Genomic DNA, 14,336 nt, shown 5'->3' with positions numbered 1-14,336 from the left:
ATCACACTGAGACTGGGGTTCATATTAGCATACGGTCAGCCAGGGTGACAATTTCCAGTCACAGCAATCAGTTGCCTTGGATATGGCCACACTGTATTCCAAATAATGCTAGCAAAAGGAGAAAACCTCTTTTCACACCATGTCAAGCATTTATTCACTTGCTGCCGCGTCTCAGGGCAAATATGATGCAGCATGTGAAATGTCTGGCTCCAACTGAATCTTGTCTGTGGAATAATGTCTTTTTCCTCTACAGCTTTTTGTAATGATTATATATAAAAGCAACAGACGCTTGTTTCCAAATTAGAATTTTGATGTTTAACTTCCTATTTAAAGAATGCCATTTTACATACTTGTGGTCATTCTGAATGTACAGTTTTGAATTGTATCCTCTTCACCTTATTTACCCCACATACTGCAAAGTTTCATATTTTATTGGCCTACGGGGTTTCCGCTTGATTCATGATTTTCTCCCCACAAAATTTGAAAATCAAACCCACGCTACTTCTTCTGAAGATCCTAACCTAGTCCCCAGGAAAACGTTCTTTAACTTCAACTCTGTTTCTTGTAAGAAATATCCATTGCCGCGATATATGCTCAAGATGGAATCGCTCTCTCCCAGCTCCAGGGCATAGCACACGTCAAGTGATGATAGATGGTACCATGCCGCACTGGGGTGGCCGGGTTGTAGGTCGGGAACCGGGAACTATTCAAAACCTGACAGGCTGCACTGATGAGCTTACCTGCTCCTTTCCCAGAAGGGGAGACCAGATGGACTTCCAGATCGACAAGTTCAGACATTGTTCAAAGAGGGAGGCAGTACTGACACTCACGCAGTTCAATGAACACTTGGCGAGCATACTCTTTGTGTCAGGGACTATTCCAGAGGTAAAACACGCTCTTTGTATACACTTAAAACCAATTCACCCAGCCCAGTATCTTATAAGAGTAAGTACTTAACAAGTATTAAATGAAAAAAATGTTTGGTGGCAATGAATGTTTTTAATGAACCTGAATTAGCTGATACAAAAGCATATTTCAAGAACATCAGACACTTAAAGATAGTTGAAAAGGCGAAAACCAACAATTTTACTTCAAGACACCCAAGTCCCCCTTGCATACAAAAAAATATAGAAAAAGTTTACCTGGCGGTCACTGCTTGAATCTTGAAGTCTAATTCCAGATTGATGATACTGATACAGGATATAGTTATTAATTAATCCATGCTAGCCCACCCCAAACTAACTTAACATTGGTAAACATGATCACATATACATAAATGAATCCCTATTAATAGTGACGCTGCCTTCTCACTCTTCATACAATTTAATGTCCAGTTTCAGCCATCTGATGGGTCTAACAGAGAACCACTTACATGGTCACTTAATAAAGATTTTATTTTCTTTATTTGATGGTAACAACAAAGGCTACAGCCTAGTACTTAAGCTACCCAGGCAGAGCAACCAAAGGCAGCTATGAAAGCTGAAGAGAGCCGTAGAGACAGGACACAGGCAGCGTGAGCCGGACTGCTGTGAGCTGGTGCTCACCCCTGCACTTCTGCGAGGGTGGGAAGCCAAAATCACTGACTGCTCTCCCTGCTGACTTGAATTGACAGTTTTTTTTCTCCAACCATCTTGTTACTAAATGCATTCCACCGTATCTAGTTAAATACAAAGAATCAGCCTCCATAATAAAATCACCTTTTTCAGAACAACCATCACACACAATACATTCAGAATTACTGGTTGCTTTTTTTTCGTCTTTTTTTCCTTGAACTTGTAGGCGTCTGAGTGTCTTTTGTTTCTTCTTTTAAACCAGATATGGGCTGTTTGAAAACTATCTCATTATCTTTATCATCATCATTCATTTTAGCCACTTCAGATTTTCGTTTCTCCAAAAATGTTGGTGTACAAACCGGCGTGGGGCCCTGGGTTCAACAAGTTAAAGATTATAATACACGAATGTGGGAAGATGTTAGGAATGACCCCCCCCATCACCTCCCCTCTCTCATTAAAAGTTACGCATATTATTTTAGGCCTGTTTCCATCTTTTGATGATATAGCTGCACATAATCAAGAGCTTAGGTGCTTATCACACTTACTATGAAAATTCACAATTAATGGATATGATATGTTCCACGACAGAGTATTAGATGGAAGACTCTACTATGCCCGCTAAATCATCAGTAAGGATTTACCAAAAAGTCCCAAGATTAAATGAAATTTTAGCAAAGTGACAGGAGCAGCAACTGCTTTTCCTCTTTTAAATTGTAGTATCTGATTCCCAAAATTCTGAAGACGATCTTACCTGGCTATCCACAGTCTTCTCAGGAGTGTTAGGAGTGACCAAAGCCTCTTTTTTCTTCTTCTTACGTAAAGCCTTAAATAAATTTAAGAGACTTAATCAATCTGCATATTTATCAGCTATAGTAGTCTTGAACGTATTTCCCCATTTATCTTTCTCTAATATCTGGTAGGTAATACGATAAATCAAAGTTTTACCTGGTGCTTTCTGGAATTTCGAGGACCAGTGTTTGAAGCATCTTCCTCATTTTTATGTAAGACCTTAACATAAGTAAACATAAAGAAGTTGTAAACTAGCAGTGTCACATATGTACATTTTAAAACTTACCACTAGATCCTTATACATATTATGAATAAAATTCTCTCTATATGACAGAGCATTTCAATTTATTTGTTTGTTTGTTTATATGGGGGGGTACCAATTTATATGGGGATCAGGGAAGACTTTATTTTTTTTATTTTAAAAAATATTTTATTTATCTATTTATTTATTTATTTTATTTAGTTTTGGTTGCGTTGGGTCTTAGCTGCGGCACGCAGGATCTTCATCGCGGCACGCGGGATCTTTCACTGCGGCGTGCCGTCTTCTCTCTAGTCGTGGTGTGCAGGTTTTCTCTCTCTAGTTGTGGCGTGCAGGCTCCAGAGCGCATGGGCTCTGCAGCTTGCGGAACGCGGGCTCTCTAATTGAGGCATGCAGGATTAGTTGCCCCGCGGCATGTGGGATCTTAGTTCCTCGACCAGGGATCAAACCGGAGCCCTCTGCATTGAAAGCAGATTCTTTCCCACTGGACCATCATGGAAGTCCCTGGAGCATTTCAATTTAAAAAACAAAATCCGCAAATACAGTGAATGATCTTAAGTAAAGGGCAAAACTACAAAAGGGGCCTAACTGAGGAGCAGGCAGAAGTTGCAGAGGCTGAAGTGAAGGCCCAGAATCCGGAGCTGGCCAGAGAATCCTGCGTCAGGAAGCGGGGAGCCAGGACGAACGTGAAAAGGCAGGCCCTGGAGGAGGTCTGTCCTGCTTAAGTCCAGGACTGTGAACGCAGCAGCCTGCTTCCCACAAGGTAACAGACGGGGCACGGGAAAGGCAGTTCTCCAGCTCCTGAATGGATCACAAGAGTACCAGGGCCCAAACTGTGACATAATGTTGTTTTAACATGTATCATTACAGGCTGTGTTTGGGATTTGGGCAAAGAATTAACCACCAGGCACAGTGAGGTATCACCTCACACCGGTCAGAATGGCCATCATAAAAAAGACCACAAATAGGGACTTCCCTGGCTGTCCAGTGGTTAAGACTCTGCACTCCCAATGCAGGGGTCATGGGTTCAATCCCTGGTCGGGGAACTCAGATCCCATATGCCGCACAGCGTGAACAGAAAAAAAAAAAAAAAAAAGGAAGACCACAAATAACAAATGCTGGAGAGGATGTGGAAAAAGGGGAATCCTTGTACACTGTCGGTGGGAATGTAAATTGGTAAAGCCACTATGTAGAACAGTATGGAGGTTCCTTAAAAAACTAAAAATAGAATTACCGTATGATCCAAAAACCCTACTCTTGGGCATACATTCAAAGAAAATGAAAATGCTAATTCGAAAAGATACATGCACCCCAATGTTCACTGCAGTACTATTTATTACAGCCAAAATATGGAAGCAACCTAAGTGTCCATCGACAGATGAATGGATAAAGAAGATGTGGTACATATATACAATGGAATACTACTCAGCCATAAAAAAGAACGAAATCTTGCCATTTGATGGAATGGAGGACATTGTGCTAAGTGAAATAAAACAGAGAAAGACAAATACTGTATGTTTTCAGTTATATGCGGAATCTAAAAAATAAAACAAATAAATAGATATAACAAAACAGAAACAGACAGATATAGAGAACAAACTAGTGGTTACCGGTGGGGAGAGGGAAGGTGGGAGGGGCAAGACAGGGGCAGGGGATTAAGAGATACAAACTACTATGTATAAAATGGGACTTCCCTGGTGGCGCAGTGGTTAAGAATCCACCTGCCAATGCAGGGGACACAGGTTCGAGCCCTGGTCCGGGAAGATCCCACATGCCGCGGAGCAACTAAGCCCGTGCGCCCCAACTACGGAGTCTGCGCTCTAGAGCCCATGAGCCACAACTACTGAGTCCGTGAGCCACAACTACTGAAGCCTGCACGCCTGGAGCCCGTGCTCTGCAACAAGAGAAGCCACCGCAATGAAAAGCCCGCGCACTGCAACAAAGAGTAGCCCCCGCTCACCGCAACTAGACAAAGCCTGCGTGCAGCCACAAAGACCCAACGCAGCCAAAAATAAAAATACATAAATTTATTAATAAAATAAAATAAAAAAGCCACAAGGATATATTACAGCACAGGAAAATACAGCCAATGTTTCATACTTTAAATGGAGTATAACCTATAAAAATATTAAATCGCTGTTTTACACTTGAAACTAATATAATATTGTAAATCAACTATACTTCAACGAAAAAGAAAAGAAAAAAAGGAAAAAAAAAGCAACAACAACAGAAAGGAAAAAAAAAACCAACCAGGAACTGGGCCCAAGGATAGCAACTTGGTCTTCCAGTTTCTGGATAAGGTTAAAAGACCTAATAAACTTGGTAATAGATACCATCTCTTACCAACTAATTAACTTTTTGGAAATAAGCCGACAGGGTCTATGGAAGACCCAAAACAATCTCAAGATATAGTCAAGAAAAAAAATAAGATCTTCACCTATGCTATCCACACCCTAATGACCTGCATTCTTGTTTTTTAATTATAGATGTAGAGCTCTCCTTACTATGAAAGAGGGAGGAAAGATTCAGCAAGGTCTCCTTGTTCAGCAAGCAATGAAGTAAGAACTGGATGAAAATCTGTTAACCCATGCATGTAAGGAGCCTTCCTGTATTTCAACTCCTACTCATTTAATCCAAAGAATTCATGCTTACTGGTTAATTCTGACATACACTTTGGGAGTATTTCCAACTTAGAAGACCATGAAACAAAATTTTAACTAGAATGGCATAAAAAGGATGGTCAATTTACAGTCTTGATATTTACTGATAACATATAATAAACCAAACATTTAATTCTGGCAATGACACCTTTACTAGTAATCTACAAGCATTATGGTGTTGGGTCAAATAGGGTTTAACTTCAATAATCTAAAATTACTAAATCAGGTAAATGTTGCAAATCAGCTAATCCCTTTCAGGAGTTTCCTTTTCTGTTTAATGGAGATAATACGATTGCTATGACAAACTTACAGAGACAAACCTTTAATACAGGGTTTCAAAAATTTAGTCAAAACCTAGCATGGGATCAAAGTACTGGGTTAGATACTTTATACAAAGCAATACCTACCAGTGAAGGGAAGTTATAATCAATTCCCTTCCTAGCCAATCTCTTCCTGAGTGATTTCTCCTTCTTTTTAAATCGCTCTTCCATCCGTAGCTTTTGAAGAAGTGTCCGATTCTGATTATACCGTTTCACTGCTGGACATGATGGCCTTTTAAATGGCATATGCCACTCTCTAAAAAGTTTTTCATGTACTTTTTCAGGTGGTATAAAATGACCTATAATAATAATAAAAAGGGTTTTCAACCACGTGGGAGGGAAAGGATTTTCACATTAACTGTAGAATTTCCTGTGTCATTCCTCACAGCACAATCAAAATGACACGTCCCCCATTTAGTGGAGAAGCCTGAAAGAATAAAGCAGGTTCCCAAGGGAAAGTCATACAGCCCACAACTATTTATCAAACACTCACTGTGTGCGTGCCAAGAGCAATTCCAGGCCTAGAGGTTCGTGAGTGAACAAAGACTAGCACAGAGGAGAGTGTGGATGGTACCAAGTCTCAGGGTTCCTGAAGCTAAAAGGATCCCTACTATTAGACTGTGTGACCCACGGTAGCAGAAGCGCTGATCCTCTGGGCACCCGCCCAGGACTAAGGCAGCTCACTGCTTATCTGCATCTCTCTGCTCACGGACGCACACTGGGCCCACATGCAAGGCAAGCCAAAACCCCTGGAATCCACCCTCCACCAGTGATGGATGGGGAGTTGGTACACAAATACTCCAGCTCCCTTGCTTGTCAGGTGGGATAATTCTGTCTCCCACTGTTACCAGCAGGACGGAGCCCAGCTGCCTAAGTGGTAACCTGCTTGCTAACATACCCTTTTTACTGACTTATTATCGACTTCCTCCCCCTGCCCCATGTCGCCACTCCTTACAGGTATTTTCCTGGGATCACCTCCAAGATAAACTGCTTCCATTAAAAGAAAAAAAAAAGCGGGGGGGGGGGAGGGTTGGGAATTCCCTGGTAGTCCAGCAGTTAAGACTCCACGCTTCCACTGCACAGGGCGCAGGTTCGATCCCTGGTCGGGGAACTAAGATCCACATGCTGAGCGGTGCAGCCAAAAAATTAAAAAAGAAACAAACCACCGGTGATGACGTGGCTAATCTCACTCGTATGCGAGTTCAGAGCCCTTTGTGCCATCTTTCAAAAGTCAGATGCAGCACAGCACTGACCTGATACACGTGGTTACCCACTCAGCCCATTTCGTCCCAGCAAGAGCCGCGTTTTTAATGTGTAAATGAACGCAGGACCTCAGGAGTTACTGGGGCTCTCTTAGCAACAGGAGCCGAGGTAGAGGGGTGCTACTTGGGCACTGGGATGGGCGCCCTCCAGCCCGAGCACAGGGCGGCCGGAAGCTCAGCCCCGCCTCCGGAGGGCGCTGCTCTGGGAGGCTAGTCGCTGGCGGCCCTACCCCTGCAGGGTGAACTTCTAATCCGCTGCCATCCCGCCACTCCCGATGGCTTCTCTCGTGGAGGTGCTGCAGCCACTGCCATGCAGACCGACTGAAACGTGACTCCCCACGCTGGAGGTCGTCCTGTCTAGAACCCAGCAGTGGGTCCCGCTGTCCTCGGGGTATACTCTGGACTCCCGCTTTACAAGGCCTCCAGTAACCTGACCTCCGTAACCTGACCTCCCTTCCTCTCGTTCTCCTCCCGCACCTCTTGTGATTCTCCTCGCGGGCGAATACGGTCAGTCAGTCTGGTTCTGCATCTGCCGTCCCCTCAGCAAATCCTCACTCCCACCCCTCCACCTGGCTCACTGTTACGTACTTCTCAGGTTTCCACTTCAGTGACTCCTCCTCAGGGAGCCCTTCCACATCCTGCTAGGAAGCTCTTCCTATTTACTCAAGGAACCTAACCAACCCCATCTCAGCCTAAAGCAGCTCTCACTCTGGAAGATTTAGAAGTTCCCATTAGACCCTGTCTGGAAAATGCACTTAAACCCTTGCACCACTGCTTAAGAGAATCACCCCGGGGTGAGGGGTGGATCCAAGCAGCTAAGCAACCCGTGCTTCCCTCCCGTCAGTGGGAGGCGTCCCCGCAGCCCCACAGGTAAGACGGGTACTCACACTTCAAGAGTCTTTCGCCAAAAAGGTAGTTGTTCATCGTTTCAGCAGCTATTTTGGCAACATCTTCAGATTCAAACTCCACAAAACCATAGCCTTTGCTATTTCCAGTCTGCAATGGAAAACCCACCACAGAAAGCAGAACAATTAAATTCTGATGTGCTGTAAAACTCCTAAAACGTCATTAGTTTAAATAATGTACATTAGCCCCCTCACTGAATAACATTAAGACACCTTTGATTCCAACTTCAAATCACATAGTCCGGGGACTGTTATGGGGAAAGAAAAGTTCAGAATAGTCTGAACTTGCCACTGATTTTGAGGCATTTCTGGGACTTTGATTACGTATGATGAATACATTACTGTAGTTGGAATTCATCCAGTAGCAACAGCCCACCATAAAGGAAATGTGGGAGGCCCCCCAGCCCTTTACTCGTTATCGATCTCATGGGTGGTCACGTTATCCATGTATTTAATACTACCTAGGAGATGGTATAATGCTTCACAAAGAATGCAGGTGATATAATTCCCATTTTATATGGAAAAACTGAAAAGAAATGAACTCCTCAGTGTCTCTAACGTTAATCAATAAAATACTGATTCACTGTCATGTTTACTAGTGACTGGGCTTCTCCACGGCTGGGGGCAAAGGACATCCTCTGACATGGACATCCGGAGTTCTTGGCCTCTGCACCGCAACATACAGTGGATTTTTCTCACCGAGCTCGGTAACAAGAGCTCTAGAGTCCGAATGCCCAGGTTTGGACCTTGGCTCTGACACTTAATCGGGTAAGGAATGTTCAAGCCTCAGTTTTTCCTTCTATAACCACTCTCACAGCGTTGCTAGGAAAATATGAAATAATCCGTAAGCGCTCCACAAGATGTCTGTCAAGTACTCAAAACATGTTACTGCAGGGTGGCAGGGTATGCCTGCCCAACATCTGCTCCTTTGGCATAGGATTATTTTGAGATGAAGGAATTGAGAGAGATACAAGAAAAACTCTCTGTCCTCCCCTTATTTACCTAAAAAGAGGATATGAATTTACAAAGATGTCTTCCTCCCTCTACCAGAAAGACAGAAGTTAGAGGACTCTACACAATAAACTTTATGAAGTAGACCTTATCCATCATTAGTCTCCCGTATATTTGCCTTCCCACAATGTGCAGCCCTATAAACTCAAAGCACTTTTCCTTCGTCTTGTCGCTCCTCCAAAAATGTTTTGCTCCTTTGCCAAGATGCTGTATAGGCCCAAGTTCTAACCAACCCTTTGAGTTATTCCTCTCCGAGCAGTCCCATGTGTAAGCATACATTTTAGGGGTTTGTTTTGGTCTTGTTAATCCCTTTTTGCAGTCCAATTTACAGGGTGCCAGCCAGGGACCTTAGGAGGGCAGTAGAAAAAGAACTTTTCCCCCTCTACAGATCCAGTTCTTAGCGACAACGACTAGAGATACTTTACAATCTTGCATTAAACAACATATTCTCAGATATGGCTCAAAACTGGTCATGTGATCCTGGAAATGAGAAACCATTTAAAGGGTGTGTGGCTCAACAGAGTTGGAGGCCAGGAGGCTCACTCCTAGCACCAGCTGCACCAGCGACTAACAGCTCGGACACGGCCACAACCCAGAGTCTCAGTTCAGTTATCTGCAACAGGACGATTCCAGTAAAACTTTAAAAATCTGACAGTCCTTTTACAATCCCAACTCAGGAGGGGAAGGATGGTGGAGTGTGAAATCTAGCTCAATGTACCACACTGTGAACTAATAAATCTTTTTGAAACCTGATGTGAAAATACATGTCAGGTGTCCAAAAAACCAAAAACTTAAAAGCCAATACCTCGACCTAGCAATCCCAGAATGCTGGCAATACGAAGCAAATAGTCAAAACGGGGGTGGGTGGGGAGGCGGTAGCTTTACTACTATGCAACAAAGCTGGAAATGATGCATTTCAGTGCACCTCAGCAAGGAGCAGGCTCTCCAAGACAACTGGCCTGAACTCTCCAAAAAAGCCAATGTCAAGAAAAACCAAACAAGCAAAACAGGAGTAAAGAGACCGTTCGAGATAGGATGAAGAGCTAAACAAGCACGTGCAACGCACGAACCCTAACTGGATCCCAGGGTGGGCAGGGACCACGGGGGTACGTGACGATGGACAGTAAAGGAGATTTTCACACTGGGATTACGTAGCAGAATGTCCTCATTCTTAAATTTATGATTATGCATTTAGTATTAAAGCATTAAAACTGCCACTTGCTTCAAAAGGTTCAACAAAACAGAGGTGTTTACGTTTTTATAGATACGGGAAGAGATGAAGCTAATGTGTCAGGATATTAATAACGGGTGAATCCAGGGGAGGGATGTTCATTACACCATTCTTTCTACTTCCCTGTAGACGTGAACATTGTCAGAATACAAAGCTAGGGAACAACTATACTCAACACGGAGAAACTCATTCTGCACTCAGTTACCCTGAGGATAGGCTGTAAAGCTCTATTTTTCAAAGAGTCTGACCTTTTAGAGGGCAACAAAATGAATTTAATAGGTCAGAAAAGCATTGTTACAAAACTGAATAGAAAGGTTAAGTATCATCTCCTGGGACTTGTATTTCAGTTATGTTTATGTACACGTACATGTGTGTTGCCTTGTGGATTTCTTATTGTGGATTGAAGGTCTGAAAAATACTGTTCTAGAGAAAGTTGCCTACACCTGAACCAAGAATGTTCCTAGCAGCTTCACCTACAAGACTGGAAAAAACCTAGGTTTCAATAGGAGGGTGGATAAATAAACTGTAGTATATTCAAGCAAAGGAACAGAGCAGTGACAACAAATAGTTAATCTGATTTGCTGTAACTCAAGTGGGAAAATGTGGAAAAACCGTATTGAGAAAAAAAGAGATTCCAACAACAAGAACTCTATGGTTACAACCAATAAAGTGTATGTGTGGGAAAAAAATAAAGTGGGCCACTCCTCTATTAATGAAACAAACCACATAAACCTTTCTTTATTAGGACGTAGGTATGATACAACAATAACGTTTATATAGTACTTTGTATATCAAGCGTTCTAAGAATCTTACACTCATTACCATATTTATCTTCAATTAGATACTCCTAGGAGGTCATATCTTACAAATATGAAAATCGGAAGACAGAAGCATGGAGAGGTTATAGAATTTGTCCCTAGTCACACAACCAATAACATGTAGAGACAGGCCTCATACCTAGGTAGTCTGGCTCCAGTGTCCTTACCCAACTACCCACCATACAAACCTTTGCTGTCACAGGGATGCTACATATCAGAGGCTGATACAAGAAGACGTATGAACCTGCTTCTCAAACAGAAGTTCACGTACCCCTGGCTTAGCAGTCACAAGACAAACAGGACTCATTTATCGGATTGTCAATTTAGTTCGAGGACTTGAAGCAATTACCTTTTTTTCTTAAAAAGCAAAGCAAACATTTACAGGAACACTGATTTTACTCTCATGGCTGCTTCAGGTTCTAGACCTTATCCAACCCCTTTCTGGAATGAAGTGTGATAAGTGATAACATGAGAACATGCTCCATAAACTGTCAAGGATGATACACTTTTGGAAAATAAAACAATCTAATTCAATACAAAAATCCTACCTTGGTACTCCTGGACAGTCTGAATCTTGTAACAGTGCCAAACTGGGAGAAATATGCTCGGATCTGGGTTTCATAAAGCGACGGAGGTAAATGGCCCACATAGATCACTCCAGGAGTAAGTTTTTGTTTCTCCTGTTGCTGAAGACACAAAGACCAGGCAAATATTTTCTTTGTAATAAGAAGTCACAATGCAACGAAACTTGTGAAAATCCTTGCTCTCAGTCTAAGACAAGAGGTCAAGAACCTACCCTGTATTTCCACTTACCATAACACACTAAAGAATTAGCTGTTTAGACATGGAGAACAGACTAATGGTTGCCAAGGGTGGGGGAGGGATGGATTGGGAGGGTGGGGTTAGCAGATGCAAACTATTATATAGAGAACAGATAAACAACAAGGTCCTCCTGTATAGCACAGGGAACTGCATTCAATATCCTGTGATAAACCATAGTGGAAAAAATATGGAAAAGAATATATATGTATATACACACATACACATATACGTATAACTGAATCGAATCACTTCGCTGTACAGCGGAAATTAACACAACATTGTAAATCAACTATACCTCAATAAAAATAAAGGTTAAAAAAAAAAATTGGCTGTGTAATGTCTATCTCCCCAAGAGGACAACCGTCAAGCAGTAGGCGGTCTTCTCAGCCTCCCACTCCCAGCCCAAAATAAGTGCTCAGTAACTACACGCTGGATCAACAAATAAAGTAAATCTTTGAACACGTTATTTAAAAATCTTCTGGCCTAAGAACTCCACGTAAACGTACCCTTCAATTCTGTTTGCAGACCATCGTTAAGTGTCCCACGTAAAAGAACACTTTTAAGACGTCAGTTAAGGGGAAAGTGGCGGGAGTGGAGGTGGGATGAACTGGGAGATGGAGATTGACATAAATACACTAATAAGTATAAAATAACTAATTAGAACCTGCTGTATATTAAAAAAATACGTCAGTTAACCTTCACGATGCCCAGTAACCTTTCAGTATCTCAGCCACCGTACCCCTGCCTTCCATAATAAGGACTTTTAAGTTTTCCACAGGTGCCTTTTATGCTAAACCCCTGGGCAAACAGAACTTGATGCCAGGGCCCCTAGGCAGCAAATGGAGCTGGGCAAATACTGTCTTTTAAGAATTCCAAAACCACTAACCGGGCAAACGAACCTCCCCAGTTCGGGGGCAAAGCGGAAGCAGGACGGCTCCGGGGTGAGGTTGATGCGCGCGCGGGACGAGGGCCGACCCAGCAGCTGGCTCTCCTCTCCTCTTCTCGTGCACCCCTCCCCCATACCCACCCCCTATCCCCCGGAGAACCCTAAGGCCCACGGTCCAACCGCGTCTTTTCTCGGTCCTCCCGGGGAAACCTCGGCCTCCTACCTCGTGAGATCGGGGCCCGCCCGGGGTGACCCCGGACCAAGCACAGGCGTGGGGAGGCCGAGGCGCGCCGGGCAGGACCCCCAGACCCCGTCCGCCGCCTCCCCTCGCGGCCCGGGCCGCGCCGGCCGCTCACCTTGCTTGCGCGCCGGCGAACCTGCGCCACCTCCTTCTTAAACTTGGTATCCTCCTGAGGGTTTAGGGACAGGAGCGGCTTGGCCGGGCCAGTCAAGGCCGCCATGACGCCAGCTCGCAGGCGGAAGAGACCCACGCGCCGCTCCCGGAAGTGCCGAGCTTTCTGCTTCCCCAAAGCGGAAGTGACGGCAGGGGCCTGGGCGGGGCTTGGGCGCGGCGCGGGGGCGGGGTCTGGGGCGCTGCGCTGCGCAGCGCGGCCAGAGGGCGGAAGGGGCTCCTTGTTTGGCAGGTGCCGCAGGGCATGTCCAGGGTTGCCGCCGTTTGGAGGTGTTCCCTCGGCCGGCTGCTCAGTATTTCGGCAGCCTGCCTGGCCGTGGTTCCCCCCGTCCGCTGAGGTCAGCTCTGTGGCCAGGCGCTCGCCTTGGAAGGGCCTTTGTACGCTGATCTCATCCTTTAGTAAGGACCTCATCTTCTCTTGTCTCTGTTGTAGGACATGCTTTTTCCTCTTTGCATTGTTGCAGGGCAGGCATCTTGGCTGTTCTCAAAGTTAGATATTGGATGTATGAGTCAGATACTGGCCTCTGTGTCCCCCAGAGGGGAACTGACCAAGAGGATACAGAGCAAGTTCTATGGTTCCCTGAAGGCCCCTCCCTTGGGTGTGTGTGTGAACAACCCTCTCTTTCCCAGGCTTGAATCCCTGACTTATCTCTTAGTTCCTATGGGGAGCGGAGGGGAGGAGCAGAGACGGGAAGAAGGCAAACTGACAATTCTTTTCTGGGAGATTCCCCTCTCGAATCTTCTCAGTCCCCTCCAGGAATTCCTGGCCCCCAAAGAATCAGGTGGTGACCCAAGGCTTCTCAAAATTGAAAGAGCATATGGACTGCCGATTCTGATTCCTAGGTCGGGGGCAGGGCCCTAGGTTCTGTGTCTCACCAGCTCCCAGGTGAGGCTGATGCTCCGAGGATTATACTATGAGTGTCAGGAGTAGAGACATGGGGAACTGATCTCTGAACCGGGTTGAAATGCGTCCCCCCAAAAGATACGTTCAAGTCTTTACCACAGTACCTGTGATGCGAGCAGGGTCTTTGCAGATGTAATCAAGTTCAGATGAGGTCGTGCTGGAGAAAGTTGGGCCCTAATCCAATGACTAATGTCCTTATAGTAAGAAGGACGTTTGGGGACACACACACACACACACACACACACACACAGGGAGAATGCCGCGTGAGGACAGAGGCAGAGGTTGGAGTGATGCTGTTGGAAGCTAAGGAACGCCAAGGATTGCTGGCAACCACAGGAATCTGGGAAGAGGTAAAGGAGGATTCTTCCCTAGAGCCTTCAAGAGCATGGCCCTGCCAACATCTGCAACTTGGATTTCTAGCCTCCAGAACTGTGAGAGAAGACGTTTCTGTTTTAAGCCATTCAGTTTGTGGTCATTTGTAATGGCAGCCCTAGGAAACGAATA

At 44.6% G+C, this 14,336-nt stretch overlaps 1 protein-coding gene across 1 annotated transcript; it reads right to left on the bottom strand.

Annotated features, from left to right (window-relative positions):
• Positions 1-989: 989 nt before the first annotated feature.
• Positions 990-13,035, bottom strand: NIFK (nucleolar protein interacting with the FHA domain of MKI67). Its single transcript, XM_061199197.1, has 7 exons — positions 12,873-13,035; positions 11,357-11,494; positions 7,731-7,839; positions 5,669-5,880; positions 2,499-2,561; positions 2,305-2,376; positions 990-1,924 (listed from the first exon to the last, which is right to left on the bottom strand). Exons 1-7 carry the CDS (start codon positions 12,975-12,977, stop codon positions 1,736-1,738), a joined length of 888 nt encoding a protein of 295 aa, XP_061055180.1. The 5' UTR covers positions 12,978-13,035; the 3' UTR covers positions 990-1,735.
• Between the last annotated feature and the right edge of the window lie 1,301 nt (positions 13,036-14,336).

This window comes from Eubalaena glacialis, chromosome 1 (genome assembly GCF_028564815.1).
Source record: "Eubalaena glacialis isolate mEubGla1 chromosome 1, mEubGla1.1.hap2.+ XY, whole genome shotgun sequence".
Taxonomy (NCBI): Eukaryota; Metazoa; Chordata; class Mammalia; order Artiodactyla; family Balaenidae; genus Eubalaena; species Eubalaena glacialis.
Note: the sequence above shows the minus strand (reverse complement) of the source record. Positions and strands in the feature narration are given on the sequence as shown.